Source organism: Lissotriton helveticus, chromosome 5_1, assembly GCF_964261635.1.
Source record: "Lissotriton helveticus chromosome 5_1, aLisHel1.1, whole genome shotgun sequence".
NCBI lineage: Eukaryota > Metazoa > Chordata > Amphibia > Caudata > Salamandridae > Lissotriton > Lissotriton helveticus.
The window spans coordinates 1,276,221,838-1,276,239,010 of record NC_136065.1 but is presented as its reverse complement, the minus strand read 5'-3'; the positions used below and the strand labels follow the sequence as shown (position 1 = coordinate 1,276,239,010).

General features: G+C 44.0%; 1 protein-coding gene across 1 annotated transcript in view; it reads right to left on the bottom strand.

Annotated features, from left to right (window-relative positions):
* Nucleotides 1-16,319, bottom strand: part of LOC144755303 (fish-egg lectin-like) — a 136,434-nt gene extending 120,115 nt beyond the window's left edge. The window contains exon 1 of the mRNA XM_078644098.1: nt 16,173-16,319. Coding sequence (XP_078500224.1) covers nt 16,173-16,224 — 52 coding nt within the window. The 5' untranslated portion in view covers nt 16,225-16,319. The remainder of the gene's footprint in view (nt 1-16,172) is intronic.
* Between the last annotated feature and the right edge of the window lie 854 nt (nt 16,320-17,173).

The window sequence follows — 17,173 nt, the reverse complement described above, 5'->3', positions numbered from 1 at the left end:
TTACCTACCCTTTCACTACTTGCAAAGATTTTCCTACGTTTATTTGAAAACAGGGAATACCTCCAAAAAGAACCAATTGCCAAACAGTCAATGTTCGGGCAAACAATCAATCAATGAGGAACGAAATAGGCACGACGTGTTAAAGGTTTGCGTTACCTACCTTTCACTATCTGCAAAGGGAGAGAGAATATTCCTATTCTTCCTCGTTTGCAGGCAGAGAAGATCCTTAAGAGAACCAACTTCGAACAATTCAATGCTCGATTCAAACAATCAACAAGGGGTACTGTGAACACAAATGAACGCCGCTTATGTACATACACATTGCTATTTTCAACAGGTTGTTCCTAATGTTTCTATTTTAGCCAGGTCAAAAAGAGATCCCATTAGTGGCCTACTGATTTTGCTCGATTCCTTTTGTTTTTTTACATGATTTTTCGCTATCTGCAAAGACTAAACAGAGTATTGCGACTCTGTGCTTGTTTGTAAATAGAAAATGAACCAAAGAGAACAATCAATGAAATGGAGAGAGAAGCAGGCACGACGGATTACAACGGGGGCAAAGGCCTGCGTTAACTACCCTTCACTATCTGCAAAGAGAGAGTACTCCTAATAGAAATGAGGGGGGGGGGGCAGCATTCAAAGCAGATCAGTGTGCATAAACACGAAAATGTTTTTACTTACCACGTACTTGACATTCGACAGCTTATGATATTTGCTATTAAAAAACCATTGAAATTCACTGAAAAAACCATAGGTTATAGACCATATATAGTTAGGAATTAGCATTTACAAAACCTTGAAAATTCACTGAAAAAACCATAGGTTATAGACCATATATAGTTAGGAATTAGCATTTAAAAAACCTTATTTTACTCACACAAAACCATTGAAATTCCATATATAGTTAGTTGCACTAACTATATATCGCGCACCCGCAATCCACTGCTGATGATGTCACATATTACATCATTCATGACATGGTCAGTGACATCACTGATGACATCTCAAATGACATCACTGATGACATCTCAAATGACATCACTGATAACATCATCCAGTGACTGTGTGTTTCTGTAAAGTTTAAATATGTTTGATATATTGAAGAATGAGTGGATGTATAAGTGTCTGGATGAAGGATTTAGTAGGTGCGTGACTGACTGTATGAGTGAGTGAATAAATGTGTCGTACTAAATGCATGGGTTAGTGACTAAACTGTCTGAATGTGTGCATCAGTATGTCTGTTTTGATGTAAACTGCTGCATGTGTTGATCATTAGCTATACGAGAGGCTATATGTGTTATTGATTGGTTGCCCAAGTATTTGTATGGGAGATTGAGTTTGTGTGGGGGTGGCTGGGAGGTGTGTGACTCTGTGCATAGATGTGTGAGCAGTTGATTCACTAGGTGTATGAGTTCAAGAGTGCATGTGGAAACACCTGTATGAGCGGTTGACTGTGTGCATGAGTGTATTGGTGAGTGAATGGATATCTCAGTGCTACATGTCAAAGTAAGTACATATGTAAAACAAAGTACATGTGAGAGTTGGCATATATAAATAACTGTGCATGAGAGCTAGTGAATGTGTGAGTGGCTGTATGGATCATTGTGAACTTGTATCAGGGATTGTATAAGAGAGTAAATATGTGTTAGTATATGTTTGAATAAGTAAGGTGTGTATAACTGTATAGTTGAGGAAATGGAGGTGAGATTGTTTCTTTGCATGACTGACTAGGTGTGTGAGTAACTCCATGGATGAGTGACACTGTGTGAGTGTCTGTATACACTGAGTGTATCTAAGGTTATATTAGAGTCTGAAGAGGTTTATCGTATTAGCACAAGAATGATGTCAAATGAGATGTCATCAGTGATGTCATCAGTGATGTCATTTGAGATGTCATCAGTGATGTCATCAGTGATGTCACTGACCATGTCATGAATGATGTAATATGTGACATCATCAGCAGTGGATTGCGGGTGCGCGATATATAGTTAGTGCAACTAACTATATATGGAATTTCAATGGTTTTGTGTGAGTAAAATAAGGTTTTTTAAATGCTAATTCCTAACTATATATGGTCTATAACCTATGGTTTTTTCAGTGAATTTTCAAGGTTTTGTAAATGCTAATTCCTAACTATATATGGTCTATAACCTATGGTTTTTTCAGTGAATATATATAAATGCATCCGCCATAACAAAGGAGAACAATTTCCCTGATGTGCAGCTAAATAAAGTGCTACCGACTTGTTCCTCAGCTGTGGCCTTACTCTTTTTCGAATGAAAGGAGCGGAGTTTGATATATATATATATATATATATATATATATATATATATATATATATATATATATATATATATATATATATATATATTATATATATATATATATATATATATATATATTATTATATATTATGTTTTTCTTTTTTTTTACCTACTGGCAGTCAACAGTAGTTATACCTAGGACTTAGTTTCCATAGGGAGAGCGTTTTTTAATTTGCCAATTCCTTTGGCGTTGTTTGATGAATCCTCACAAAATTTTCAAAACTAGCATGACTCTCACTTTGCCTGCTGTCTTCAAAGTTTTGTTGTGATCCATCAAGCGGTGGCTGAGAATTTTGTATATAAATATCCTCCGAGGGTCCAACAGTCCCTGTTCTCAATCTGATTGACTGCCAACACTTCAAACCAGGATGTTTTGGCAGCCAGCTTGGGACTCGACTCCGGCCGAATCCCACAAACAAAATTACAAAAAGAAAAGGGGGTTAGGTAGGAATACACTGGCCCCCTAGATGTGCGGATGAGGTTCTATGGGGTGTGAGAGGGTGTGTTAGTGGTTCTGTGGATGATATCATCAGTGATGTCATTAGTAATGTCATCAGTGATGTGACTGGCCATGTCAAGAGTGATGTAATATGTGAGGTCCTAAGCAGTGCGTTGCGGGGGCTTAAGTTATAGGTAGCTCAGATAACTATAACTGCTGAATTTCACTGGTTTTGTACAAATGATTTCTAAGCCTAACTATAATGTCTCTGACACTTTTGTTTTTTTTCAGTGAATATTTAGATATGATCAATTATTTTTTTTCAATAATAATTTAACATTTTACTTAAAATAATGATAATTGTAATCAAATGCACATAAATGCTGGTATAAAGTAGGTATTTTGGACCACTCTATTTTGGTAGTCGACATTGTTGTACTTTATATTATGCATTGTATGCATACATACTTTATATTTTGCTTGTCAATATTTTCACAACAATTTATTTGTACCAAAATATTTTTGTCATCAATATTCTGGCATATAACTGTTTTTAAAAAGGTGCGCCTTCAGTTCTTTCCTAAATTGGAATGGGCTTTAAGAAACGGATTCTCCACAATCAATATCTGAATGTCCATGAGTTCTTGTTATTATCTGTAAGGATGAGAAGTGAGGCTATGTTCATCACAGTATTGTATTTGTGACAATGAACAATTATAGTCAATTAATTGTTTGGACAATAACAGTTGTGATGATGTCTAGGCTTAAGAAATCTCTTTTCCTATGTTTACTACAGTGCAGACAAATGCCTATATCTATAGGGATAAGACATAAGATGGGGTTTCTCAGGTGTGTTACAGTGGTTTGTAATGAGTGCAGTGTAAGTACAAAAATGGTGACTGTCAGCATCCTTGGTATTTCGATTCCTCATTTTGGAGTAGGCACACAAAAAGAATATGTTATGATGTATATTTGCAATTTACACATACAGATTGTGTGAAATAACAGATTAATTTATTATGGATAGAAATATTACAAGTGCCCTTACAAGATGGAATCTCCAATATAAAATGTTGTTGACATAATAGGCAGTTGTCTAGTTTTGTAACCATAAACCCCTGAGTATAGCAGCACTAGTGCCTGATGATCTTGCATGTAAAGTCACATTTTGGAGATCAGGATCACGTTCTAACATAAAACTAGTTCACTGCTGACCTATGCACATGGCTGAGTAGTGGTGTTAGGTTGATGCACCTATACAGTGGAGTCACCTAGCAGCAAGTTGACCATACGCTCTGAGAGATGCAGCAGTCATTTTACAAATAGACGACAGAAACCAAATGGGCTAATAGTAGGTTACAGATTTGAAAGGACACTGTGCATGAGGAAAGGAGATAACTTTTTTGGACATACTAGGAACTGCACTTCTTGTGTCTCTATAGATACTGTTAACTATCAGTGAGGCTACGCTATGGGGAAGTTGGAATGTAATTCAAATTAAACAACTTATGTGGCTAAATTTTGATAATACAAAAAGAAGGGGAAGGAAAAGGAGGGAGGTACCTTAAACCCTTAGGGGTAAGTTGTGTTTATCAATAATTCTGTGAAAAACTGCGAAATTGCAGACTGCTACAAATCTGTGTTTGCATTTTATGTCTCAGTTTTTTCTTTTTAAGACAAGCTTCTTATTCTGGACCACATCTTTGTCAGTATATGAAGAAAGGTGTGTTGTATGTTCTACTTCAAATTCTAAAGGTGTTTGAAGAAGGCATAAATATAATGCTGAGCCCAACTGATTATACCTTTTTGACACTAATTCATGGGTGAATGAGGGTGCACTAAAATAAACATTAAAAACATTTTAGGAGTCACAAATGATAGAGAGTGGCCCCCCAGATTGTTCTCAGTGCACAGCAGCGACTGGTCTACACTTTTGAATGTAATCAAAAAGGTGTTGAGGAGTTAAAACAATTATATTCCTCTGCCACCATGTCGTTGGTAGCGGACATAACTTTTAAGAACTCTGGGCAGCCTGGAAGAATAAACTGTTGGCTGAGGTTTGGTTTCCCTCGCAGTCCCATACAAGAAACTTTGAGACATCTTGGGTTCGATCATTTTTTTAGGTCGAGCCAAGGTAGCACGCATGTGCCGTCCACCAGACATGCTGTATTCAGTCTGTGGGGTTGAAGCCAGCCCATTGCCTTTTTCTTCATCCCTCCCATTGTCAATCAAAAATGCTTGTTTGCTGTTAGTTAATCCTTCATCTTTGCCCCACCCTTTTGTTTTTCGTTTACTCCCACAGTGCACTGTCCAATTACTGATCTCTATGCATTTGTCTTTATGTATTTGTTTTGGTGAACTCTTTTTTAATGGTTTCCTGCTTGTGTCTTCTTTTAAAGGTTTCCTGCTTGTGCCTTGCTTCGGCACTTAATCTCCCCATGTGGTGTCGTCACCACACCACCACCTCCCACCCATCACTGCTTGCCAGGCTAAACCCCTCCTCCCCCATCCTGCTTTAACTATTTTTTCTCAGTGAGCGCTCATGTTTTTACAACCTTGGCCTCCTTTATCTTTTCTCTGTCAGATTCAAATTGGTTATTTTTTATAGCTAAACGTGAACGTTCATTTTCTCTTTTCTTTCATCACAGTTTTTTCTGTAGTGCATTTGAGAGCAATATCCCCATTTAAGAGACCGGTGGTTAGGCCCATCGTGAGTCATTTCGCTCTCTTTGTTTTGTATGTATTTGTCGTGCTAGCTGCACCGTCTTTAAAGGGTCTCTTAGTACACTACTAACTTAGTGTTGGTTCATTGGGTTTCCTTTCATTTACGGGGGCCTTTGGAGTGCATTCTATGTGGCAGTTCCTCGATTTCAAAATATGATATGGATATTTGAAAACTATAATATATGAATTTCTCTTGTGTTGTAGATCTCTTTCCCTTTAAAGAGAGTTATTTATCCTCCCCTTTTTGGAGGATGTATGCATGCACTCCCCTTAAAGCAGAGTTCTTCAATCTGTGGGGGCGAGACGCCATCTCAGGGGGGGCGCTCACTCCACTGTAAACTGTCCTTTGTTCTCTTGGTGAAGTCCAGTATGGCTGGAGGGAGGAGGGAGGGGAAATCGACGGGGCACGAAGTGCCCATGCTTTTGTTTTGTTAACCCTCCCAGGAGGGGGTTAATTCATAGAATGCTTCAGCTGCAGTGGGAGGCAGGATGACTCCTCTGCTAAAACCGAAAGCAAACCAGCAGACACGCTTTCGGTTTTAGCAGAGGAGACCCCTTGCCTCCCACTGCAGCTGAAGCATTTCAGCTCTTATGAATTAACCCTCTCCTGGGAGAGTTAGCTCTTCCCAGAGAGGAGAAGTTTCCAGGGAGGTTTCAAGGCATGGGCGAGGTGGGCTCTGGGCAAGGTGGGATCTGGCTCAGGGCCCCAGCCTTTCAAAGGGGGAGGGGTGGGTTGGGGGGGGGGTGACTGAAAGTGCCAGCTCTGTTCTACAGAGTGTTGTCCTCATTACCTTGACATTTTTTTAAACCCAATGTTGTAAATAGCATTTTTCTATCATTAATTTTTAATGTGTAAGTCTATTACAGACATTTTGCAGACAAAATGTGTTTATGCGTCAAGCAACATCCATATAAAAAGTGTATTTTAGATCAATACAGGACCTCACATATGAGAAATGGGAGGGTGTGACAGAGATTATTTGCAGTAATATTAGTGAATGGCTGTTGTGTTACATACTGAAAACACACATCACTATCCCTGAATATCAGATGTACACACATTTAGTATTTGAGCAAAGAAGGCATGAAAGAGCTGAGACTGGATCATAAAATCAAACTTGGTCCGACCCGGGTTCCCCCAATATACATTTGGCCCAGGGCCCCCAAAATCCTTAAAACGTCCCTGAAAGTTTCTTTTAAAATTACACAGGCAGGCTCGCAAAATGCCAACCAGCCATGTGTTGTTTAAACAGCCTGCAAATTGCTTGTCTTGATACTAAATAGTATGTGTTCATGGCCTTCTTTAGCGCTGGTGGCGCCTGGTGCGAAAATCGTTTTTGGTGCCCCCACACCCCATGACTGCCTCCTCGGATTCTCTCACTACCACCAGGCATATGTTCCATTCATAAGTTATTGCTAAACACAGCAACTCCCCATGAGGTCGGCGCCCCCTCCATAGGTCAGCGCCCAGTGCGGCCGCACCTGTTGCACTGCCCTAAAGCCGGCCCTGTACGTATTAATTTGTAATGTGACTTTTCTGTCTTTGTTCCCTTTTATAATTGGCCATGAATCATTCAGGCAACTCTAGAAAACAATTAAAAGTTATTTCTAGTTATATTTGCTGTTCAAAGTATGCACAGACAAGTGCTGAAAATTCAGCTTTAGGTGACTGCTTATTTTTATATCATCTGTGACATCAAAATAATAAGCTGGCAGCCCTAATCATAAGATTAGAAGTTTCTTGAGGGATGAGCACATTATTTTCTCCATCACCCTGATCCCTGGATACTGTCATAATAGCAATATTTTAACACATTTGAAACCACACACTTTCGTCAATAGTATGCTGAATTATTTCAAGTGTCTGGGATTGCACCTTGTATTCAGACAACTCGCTCCTCATTCTCGCCCTTCACTTTTACCCTCACCCTGCACTCACACTGATCCTGATACACTCACACCATTCACCCACTTACCCTCCACTCACAGTGATCACTCTGCACTCACAGCGATCACAATGCGCTCACACTGATCACAATACACTCACACCATTCACCCGCTCAGCCTGCACTCACACTAATCACCATGCACTCACACCATTCACCCACTTACCTCCACTCACAGTGATCACTCTGCACTCACAATGCTCTTGCGCTGTTCACCCTGTACCTAACCCTGCAATAACACAAGCACTCTACTCAATCTGCACCTATTGGCACTTCACTCAACTGTCCCCCTTGCTGCTCAATCTGCAATCTCACTCAAATAAACCCACCACTAACCATACATTCATTACTCCCACTCTGCACTAACATGCGCATCCAAATGCATATGGTCACCTCACTCACCCCTGTACACAAGTATGGGAATGTCCTGCCCCATAAAGGTTTTTGTCCTAAATTACAAAAGGAGACATCTAAATGCACTTCAATCCAGCCTTCCAGGGGCCCCTTGATAGAGACAGTTCTGTTTTTGCCCTGATGGCCTGGAATAATTCCTTAACAGATTCTTGCAAATACGGTTTTGTTTAATTTCTTTTTAATGTGATTGATGTGAGGGAGTCTAGTACTATTTTCAGAGAAATGTGTTTGTTTCATGCAAAACCATAAAAAAGTGAACTATAAAAAAATTACATCCTAGCTGGTCCTCACATATGAGAAATTGGAGGATATAACAGATATTATTCACTGTAAAATTAGTGCGCTGCTGCTTTGTTACAACAGTGAAAACACATCACTATCTCTGAATAATAGATGTAAACGCTTTTAGAATTTCGACTACAGCGCCTATGCACCGTTAGTAGCCTGGCTATATAGAGTATGGCAGAGCTGAAAGTAAATTATTTAAACTCAAATCTGTACTGAACAGGGGCCCCCAAAATCCCAAAATAGTTTTTGGCCAGGGCACCCAAAATCCCTAACATGTCCATGCCATCACAAAGTCTGTCAGACAACATTGCTCTGAAGTAAAATAGACAACATCATTAACTTATTAGTAGTGTTAGACCTGGCACCTTGGCGTGGGTCTCCCTTCCACTCTTTTTGCTGATGTGCCTCAGATGTTTTGCTGGTGTTCGATGCTCAGGGCACTGCGCCACGGCTAATCCGTGCCGCAGTGCAAGTGCTCCCAAGGGAAAGTGTATGTGTAATTGATTTCCCCGATTGGCTTATTTGGTTTACTGTCAGTCCCCAGTAAAGTGCACGAGGAGTGCCGGGGCTTGTAGATACAAATGCTGCTAGTGGGCCTGCAGCACTGGTTGCGCCACCCACAGAAGCGGCCTCGTAAGATATGACTCTGGTCCACCATTGCAGACCCCGCGTACAGTCCCGTACTGTCACGCTGACTGCGCAAGTGCCCACACTTGCCAGTCCCTGAACCTTCCCTAACCTCCATATCAGTCGCCCCTATGGTAGGCCTACGGGCAGGGTGCATTGGAGTGTAAGGTAGGACAAGCCTAGAGTGTGGCATGTCCTCATAGTGAATTACCGCCCTTTTCGTTCTTCACTATGGAAGGGCTACCGGTTCTCTTAGGCCAAGATGAGCTGTCGGAACTATTACACGCTATAGTCCCGGCAGGCTCAGGGAACAGGGTAGCATGTCGAGTTTAGTATGCCTGAACTCAGAATAATAAAATACTTCCTTTAGTAAGGTTTATTTTAATATCCTGGGTTTGCAAATGCTACTTTTAGAAAGATAGCCTTTGCACGCCTAACTATTTAGCCCGCCTCTGCCAGGATGTGTATCTGTTGTCTGGGTTTGTGTGAGTGACAGGGCTGGGAGATTCCCAGGGACAGTTGGAACCCCCAGGTGGTGAATAGGGTGCTTACACCAGGATGGGTGGGCGGAGTAGTCCTTGACTCTGAGTAGGGTTGTGCTCCACCACCACAATGCTGGCTCCACCTCCTGTGGAGCGTCTGATGTCTCTGCCCTGCACTCCGAAAGAAGACGGCAGCTTCCTGTAAACAGAGTACTCCAAAACCAGGTTGAACTAGGCTCAGGCCCCCTGGCCTGCAAAGACAAAAGAATCGCAGTATAAATATAGGAGCTCCGCTCCTTACAAATCAGATCCAGTTTTGACCACGACGAACCTCTGCCTGACTAGAAGGACCAAGAGAAGCTGAAGGATGGAAACCGGTCTGAATCCTGTCAGACTGGCCTGCAGTGGTGCCTTGCTGAGAACGGAGAGGAAAGGACCAGAAAGGACTTTGTAGACTTGTGCCTGAAACAATCTCCAAGGGCTTGATCGAGAGCTTGCCCCCTGAAGGGAACCCCAGGACCATTGGGTTCTATCTGCTTGTGCACATCTGCTGTTGGGCCTTAGTTCTTATTCCCTCACCGGAGTTGTGACTCGGGTGCCTTCGCCCCCTCCCAGGTCGTGACGGCTCGGAGCCTGGTCGCCCCGCCGTATAGAGCCCGCTCATTCCTGAGTCGCTCTCCGATCAGTGCCGGGCCGCCCGCTCTCCTGTCACCTCGCCGCTAACGGAGCGGGTTGCGCACCTCTCATCTTCTCCCGCCAGAATCTGCACGGAGCGCATTCCATAGCCTCGGACGGTCCGTACGTCGTAACGTACCCGACTGTCTCGCTTTGCCCTCCTGCATACCAAGACCCGTGCCACACCTCAAGAAAGGCCTCCCCGTACCGTGGTACCGGAAGCCTGGTGTTGCACTCGTCTGCCATAGAACGTGACGCCCCTCAGAGATCCACGAGTACGACCCGGCGTGCTAAGAAGTAGTACGCCCCGCAGGCCTGAACGGCGCCTCGCCCCGTGAGCTGCATCGACCCCGGATCACCACAACCCTCCACAGTCCTGCTCCTCCACCTCGCTCCTCGAGGGGGACCTGAGCCAGAGAGATCCTCTGGAGAACCGTCGGCCTCGTCCGGAGTCCGCCCTCACCAGCTGCGCCTGAAACGCCTCGGACTTCCACAAGCAAGGTACACGTGAACTCTGTCCCGAGTTCATATCGGATCCAAGGTCCGCAACATTCTTATTTCCCTGTCATCGTACCTTGCTGAACAACGAACATTCAAAGACAAATCTTGCCTATCATAATCTGGTGGCCTCGAATCGCTAAACGTTACATGGTCTTGTGATAATCCTGCCTGAATCTATCTTTTATATAAAGTATACGTATTTTTGATACAACTACACGACTGGTGTCCATTTGTGGTGGGTCAGTGGGTTTACTGGGTGTGATCATAAATGCTTAACTTACTATCGCCCTGAGGATTAGCCTTGTCTGCTCGCGCCACACTACCTAGAGGGTAAGCAGGGGTTATTCAAAGGAGTAGTTCCCTTACCCTGACTTGGAGCTGATGGTCCCTGCTTGTCACAAGTGCATACCTGTGCCAACCAGAGACCTCCGGTTCCAACAATTAGTTTTATTTTTTTTAAACATTAGCCTGACATTTCCTAAACCCCCATTGCTTCAGGCAAGCAACTTATCGTACCACTAAGGAATTCTCAAATAGGTGTTCGTTAAGCGCCCTCTCTGCGGACTTTCAACTGTCTTCGGATCCATAACTGGTTGGTGGGCAATTATACCATTATAATGCTGCCTAAGACATTTGTTAATGATTTCTAGAGAAGATTTGTTTCTCGTGTATCAGCTCTGAGCTAGGGAGTGCTTGAAAAATCTGACAACACTGTCTCCCTTACAGTCCCTGTTGGGTTCTCAGCACTTGCAATATTAAAGGCTAAGTACGGTTCAAGACTGGATGTGGAGCACAACCTGAGGATGGCAGTAGCAAATATCCATCCACAGATTGACCGTCTCTGAAAAACAGGCACACCTGTCACATTTATGTTGGTGGTGTTATTATCAATCAATGTCCTGTGTAAAACAAAGCATTCTAGTAAAAACAATTTGCGCACATTTTATCTTGGAAAGTGGTGTTTTGAGCTGTGTAATAGGCCTCTTTAATTTTACCACACCCATTCACAAACCTGCAGTTTACTAAACACTCTTATTGTAATAAACATTATTAGCTGAATATGCCCGTGGGGGTCGATTCCAGACATTTCTATCAGGTGGTGGTGGGAGGGGTGGGCAACATCTAAAAAAAATCAGCTGGGGGGCTCAGCCTACAAAAGTTTGAAGACCTCTGCCTTAAAGGGATGCTATGATTCTTCGCTCCTTTAATGGATGTTTGTGTGACATCAGCACAAGAGCGTCAAGACTAGCCTGAGAGCCCAGAACCGGAGCCATGCCATCCAATCGGCCCTTCCAACAGAGGCGCACCGTCTGTGAGAGGCCTTAGTGGGGTTTCGGTCCAGGACAGCTCCTCCTGCCTAGATAGCTGACCTTCCACACTATGTCAGCAGTCCCCAGCCCGCATACTGCACTGTCTGCATATCACCTATTTTTCCTCTACAACATGGCAGTGATTTCTGTACAAAGAGGCCTGCATTGTGCTGTTGGAGGTCTTGAGACCCTAATCTCACGTGCTGTTTGGCATTGATTGCTCTTTACTGGTGCGATGATGTAAGGACTGGTTCAGGTGGGTTATTTCTTATTTGACCGGATCTTTCCCACAATGCCTCCTAACTTTTGTGCATGGTTAACTAGTGGCATCTTGCGCAGCAGCATTTTATTAGGCAGTCTCTTGCTTTTACCTACAAAGTGTTTCACGAGTATCCAGCTGCACTATAAGGCCTTCCTTTTAACCCTCCCCGTTATTATGATTTTGCCAACTCTTTCCCCAGCCAGGGTATCATTGCTGGTGCATAACTAGGGGCCATATTATCAAGAAATGGCGATACATTATCACAGCTTTTATCGGCTAAAGCGGCGATAATGGGCTTGATAATATGCCCTTGTGAATTCCCATTGAAGCCCAGGTTCTGATGTTAACCTGGGCTTCTATGGGAATTCACAAGGGCATATTATCAAGTCCATTATCGCCGCTTTAGCTGCAGTTTCCTGCCGATAAAAGTGGCGATAATGTATCGCCCTTTCTTGATAATATGGCCCTAAGTGCTTTATTACTGATGTTTTGGAGCCCAATTCATCGCAAATGTTCTTCTGTGGTGTGTTACTTCCAGTTGAGTTACTCCTGCATTTCCAGGGATCAGGTTACACCATTTGCAAATTGCACGTGTGAACAACAACCTAGTCTGTAATCCTTTCTGTCTGATATACACACTTCTTACCTCTCATGAATCGCACCTGTACATCTTGAGAGAAGCCAGTGTTCTGAGAAGGGCGGGGAGCGCGTGCTTTGCAGGTGTAGCAGGAAAACACCTGACACACACATCAGTAGTTGGCAGGTCCTGCTTGTGCAAGGAAAACTATTTTATTCTGCTTGAATTACAGCCTAGATACATGCTGGGTGTGTCTGTGTGCTGGAACCATGTCTCTGTGTCTAGTGCTTGTACACCATAACATCTCTACCCATCAAGGTGAAAGTGTCATCCCTGCAGTTGGTTGTGAAATCCCTGCCTTTGGTCAGGGACAAAATCAGGGATAAGGTCAGTGCTAACTTTGTAAAAGAAAGAGTGCCTGTGCGTGGAACGCTGCTCAGAAGCTCTCAGCATGAGCTATTAAACGTTGGTGCACCTCATTCCAAGGTAAGTAACAGGAAATGTAAAAAATAATTACGTAGCCATTGCGAGACCTAGTGACCTGCCATCAGCGGCTGGGTGGTCATTGCTTCTCTGAACACCTGCCTGACTTTGAGGTTAATAAGGTTTCTTTGGGAAGAGCAACAGTCTCTCTCTCTCTCACTCTCTCATGCACTTTTCCCACCTTTCTCATGTGTTTGACTTCAGGTCTTCGAGCACACCTTCTCCCCGTGCCTTTTCAAGATTTCCGGCCCTCAATCCCACGTTCTCCTCCTAATCTTGGGGTGTCATCTGCTTACACAGGTGCTCCTTATTTATGGATCTGTCACATGCTCTCCCCTTTTTTCCCTGTTTCTCACACACTGCTTCTGCTCCTCTGTCTAGAGTTCATTCAGCACTTTTACACCAACTACCTATCCCTCTCTGTCTTCCTATCTATTCTGTGCATCTCTCACCTCTATCCAGAGACCATGCCACATAATTCCACTCCACAAATCCACTCCACGCCACACAATTGCACCCCACACAATTCCACAACTAACAATTCCATTCCAATCCAAACCACATAATTCCAGTCCACACCACATACATCCACTCCATCCCAAACCAAAACACATGGGTAAAAGACATTGTCATTTACACCAATAGCAATTCTGTCGTGTATTTTAAAGAATGACGTGTTTGGAATCAAAAGGACAACATTTTCTACAATCAAAGAATACGATCGTCTGGTGTTTTCAATTGGGAAGCTACATACTTATATTCTGTTCTGCTTTTGAAATATGTTTCACTATTGCCTTTACAAATAGATTGGTTTTGCTTCTCGGGTGCAGGGTTAATTTGTTGCTTTGGTAGTGGTGGTTTTTATATCACCTTTTTGGGATGTATGTGGGTCACATCCTAGACCCTATGCACCGAGTCTTAGTTAGGATTTGATAGGCCATTACACGTAGCTACGTCTGGTAATGGATCTTCAAGCTCTGACCCTCTTTGTTTGTATAGCAATAGTTCTAACTCTCGCAAATGCGAGACCGATTGGAATTGCCAATGTTTGTTTTTATGTATTATGACAGGCAGACGCTATGTCGACATACAGGAGTTTATGAAATTAGAAACCATATCTTGATAGTAGAACAAATAGTAAGCACTCTAAATTGGGTCCAGCCTCTTTTTTTAAGGAATGTTCCACACTATATAGAAATTACAGCAGCACTGATTACTCTTGGTGGTAATGTATGACCGTCTGTATGATCTGACGAGCTAGTGGTTGGCAGGACACCAGGGAAAACATTTGCGCTGAAGGATCCCACAGCTGCACCAATGCATACCTGGCACCGCTCTCACATGCAAATAGGGTGGGGGAACCATGGATTTGATTGGGTGGGAGAACCGAGGCGGGTTGTTTTCCTGCTGTGCTCAAACCTAACTGGCCTCTCTAGATACAGTAAAGAATGTGTAAATGGTAGACACACAATGAGCTAAGAAGAGATAGGCACAAAAGAGGGCACTGGGGGCTCTGCACATACTCAAGGGGCCTTAATAGAGGCAGACACTCTCTGGGGCGCTGAGGACTAGATGCATGATGGGGCTCAGGGATGACCAACCCAGAGTGTCACACAAGATGTTTTAGGAGAGCACAGCGCCATAATTATCCAAATTCTCAGGTGTGAGAACTAATTAGCATATTGGTGACATTGAAAGGTTCAGAAGTCTTACTCTAGTAGATTCATAAAGTAGATACATACAGACCATTGCAGTGAATGGATAATATGTAAACGTTTCCAGTTGGAAATTCTATTATCAGAAATCGTGGAGCAACCATGTGCTAGCTTTCGTGCTGTTACGTGCAGAGGAGCAGCTGTTGCTGGAGGCCTTCCTCTGTGTTGGGAGGTATTTCTGCATCCTCCTCATCGGTCAGGCTCGGCTCTGCATGAACCTGGGTCTAATGAAAGCCACATTTGGAGTTCTGCTTCTAGTTCCCAACAGGTATCAGTGATGTGTGTGTGAGTGCGCTACTAGAACCCCTAGATGTGTATGGCCCACGCGTGGTGAGTGAGGCTGGAGGTCTGGAAAACACACAAAATGTTACGGGGTTAGATATTGATAACTTGTCTCAGGGCCGGGCTGGCCCAGGCGGGGACTGGGCGTTTCCCCGGTAGGCCGGACGGGTGGGGCCGGTTATGGACACACATGTGAGGATCTGACAGAGATGAACACAAGGTTAGCGTATACATGGGAAGACTTTGAGGAGGTACAACTTCTTGGAGCTAAGGAGACAGGTATACAAGATTGTGACAGAGAAACGCGGGAGCCTCGGGGGTGGTGAGGAATGGAAGTGCCGAGGACCGACAAAAAGCAAGAAGGCTCTGGGGAAGTGGGCATATGAGGGGTGTGAGACAGAGGGGCACCCAGAGTACTTGGGGGAGACCAACATTAGGTGAGGGAAGATGCAAATGGAGGGAGATGTGGGTTGGTGGACATTCAGGGGTTAAACAGATGAGGGAAATAGGCCCCTGAAACGCTTAGTTGAGAAACACACAAAGGCAAAATTAAGAGTGTTTGGTGAAAATGTGCGTGCGGGACTTGCTAGTGAAAGTAAAGGCAAGAGCTGTTCCTTCTGAAAGCAGACATGCTGCTCTCAGCGAGATAGACACCAGGGTGGCTGAAGAGAGAGGCTACCACAGTCTCAGTGAGACAGGCATTACAAGAACTTAGGGCGCATCGGCGGGTCTGGGGAAGTGAAGCTTCAGGAGAGCTGAGACGAGGGAGAAGCCGAGTAGAGCTGTTGCGAGATGGTCACTCTCTAGGCAGTGAAGAAAGAGATGAAATAGCAACGAAGCATTTTGTTTTCTGTTCTCTTTTTTGCGGTAAGGCCAGTGTGCTGATCTACTCTGTTCTGAGGATGACCTGTTTCTCTCGCCAACTTATGTTTGTGCTCTGTGCTCTGCACTTTTACTTACCTTTACATCTATTAAAAAAACGTTGGCATTATCTTAAAATCTGTCTGTTATGCCAGCTCAATCAATGCTTGATCAGCGTTTATGGCTTGTTCTTTCGCACCTTTCAGGCGCTCTGAAGCCCGGCTGGGTGGCGTCAGATATACATTGACCGGTGACGTCTTACCTGAGCAGAGCCCCAGCAGGGGCAGAACCAGCAGCACACCGGGGAGGCTCATCTTCAGTTGTGAGTTCTTCTCTCACTGCAGAGTCGCTAATAGCAGAGACGCCGGCGCGCGGACTTAAATACTCAACACAGGAGGAAGGGGGGAAAAGAAGGTCTTTGAAATGTGACATGTTTGCTCTGAGTAATCAAAGGAAGAACGGCCTACTCCGTTTAGGGCGGGCTGGGCGTGGGTTCCGATGAAGCCGGGATCCTGGCCAAGAGCTCCAAGAACATCGTAATAAATTCGTGTAAAATAAATATCCCCCCCCCACCACCCGCGTGCGGTTGGTTAACACCCGAGGAAATCGTATGTTTGCGCAACAAATGAATACGAGTTAGCGCTGAGCCGCAGTACACGACAGGTGAACATTGCCTCAGGTGAGACACTCCCTAAAATACAGATTTCCAAGAATATACAGCCGACTAAGAGAAGGACAAGTACTGTGTGTAATTAGTTGGAAATCACAAACAGAAACAACGCAAATGAAAAAGAACGAAGGGGCATATTGTCAAGGACTTATCGCCCAGTTAGCAGCACTTTATCGCAGCCAATGTGGCGATAACTATATTGCCCTATTTACAAGCTGGTGCTAACAGGCGATATCACTAGTTTTCCTACGATAGCCGCCACAAAAAAACATTGCCAAGATGACCCCAGCAACTAACGCTAATGAGATGCACAGCAGGCGTTCCCGTGCAATAAGCGACGACAACACCACTTCGCAACATTCTCAACGACCAGCCAGATCGACGATAAGAACACAAAACATGCGATAAGGCACGTTAGCAGCAGGGATTTAACACCTGCTCTTACCTGGTGTAAAGTCGGACAACAACCTGCACCATAAAAGGGAGCCCAGCCAGAGCAACACCTGAAGAACAACTGATGCCATGGAGCTGCTGATCACGCAGCTTGGACACCCAAGAGGGCCACAACACCCATCCCCACCAACCCCAGGACC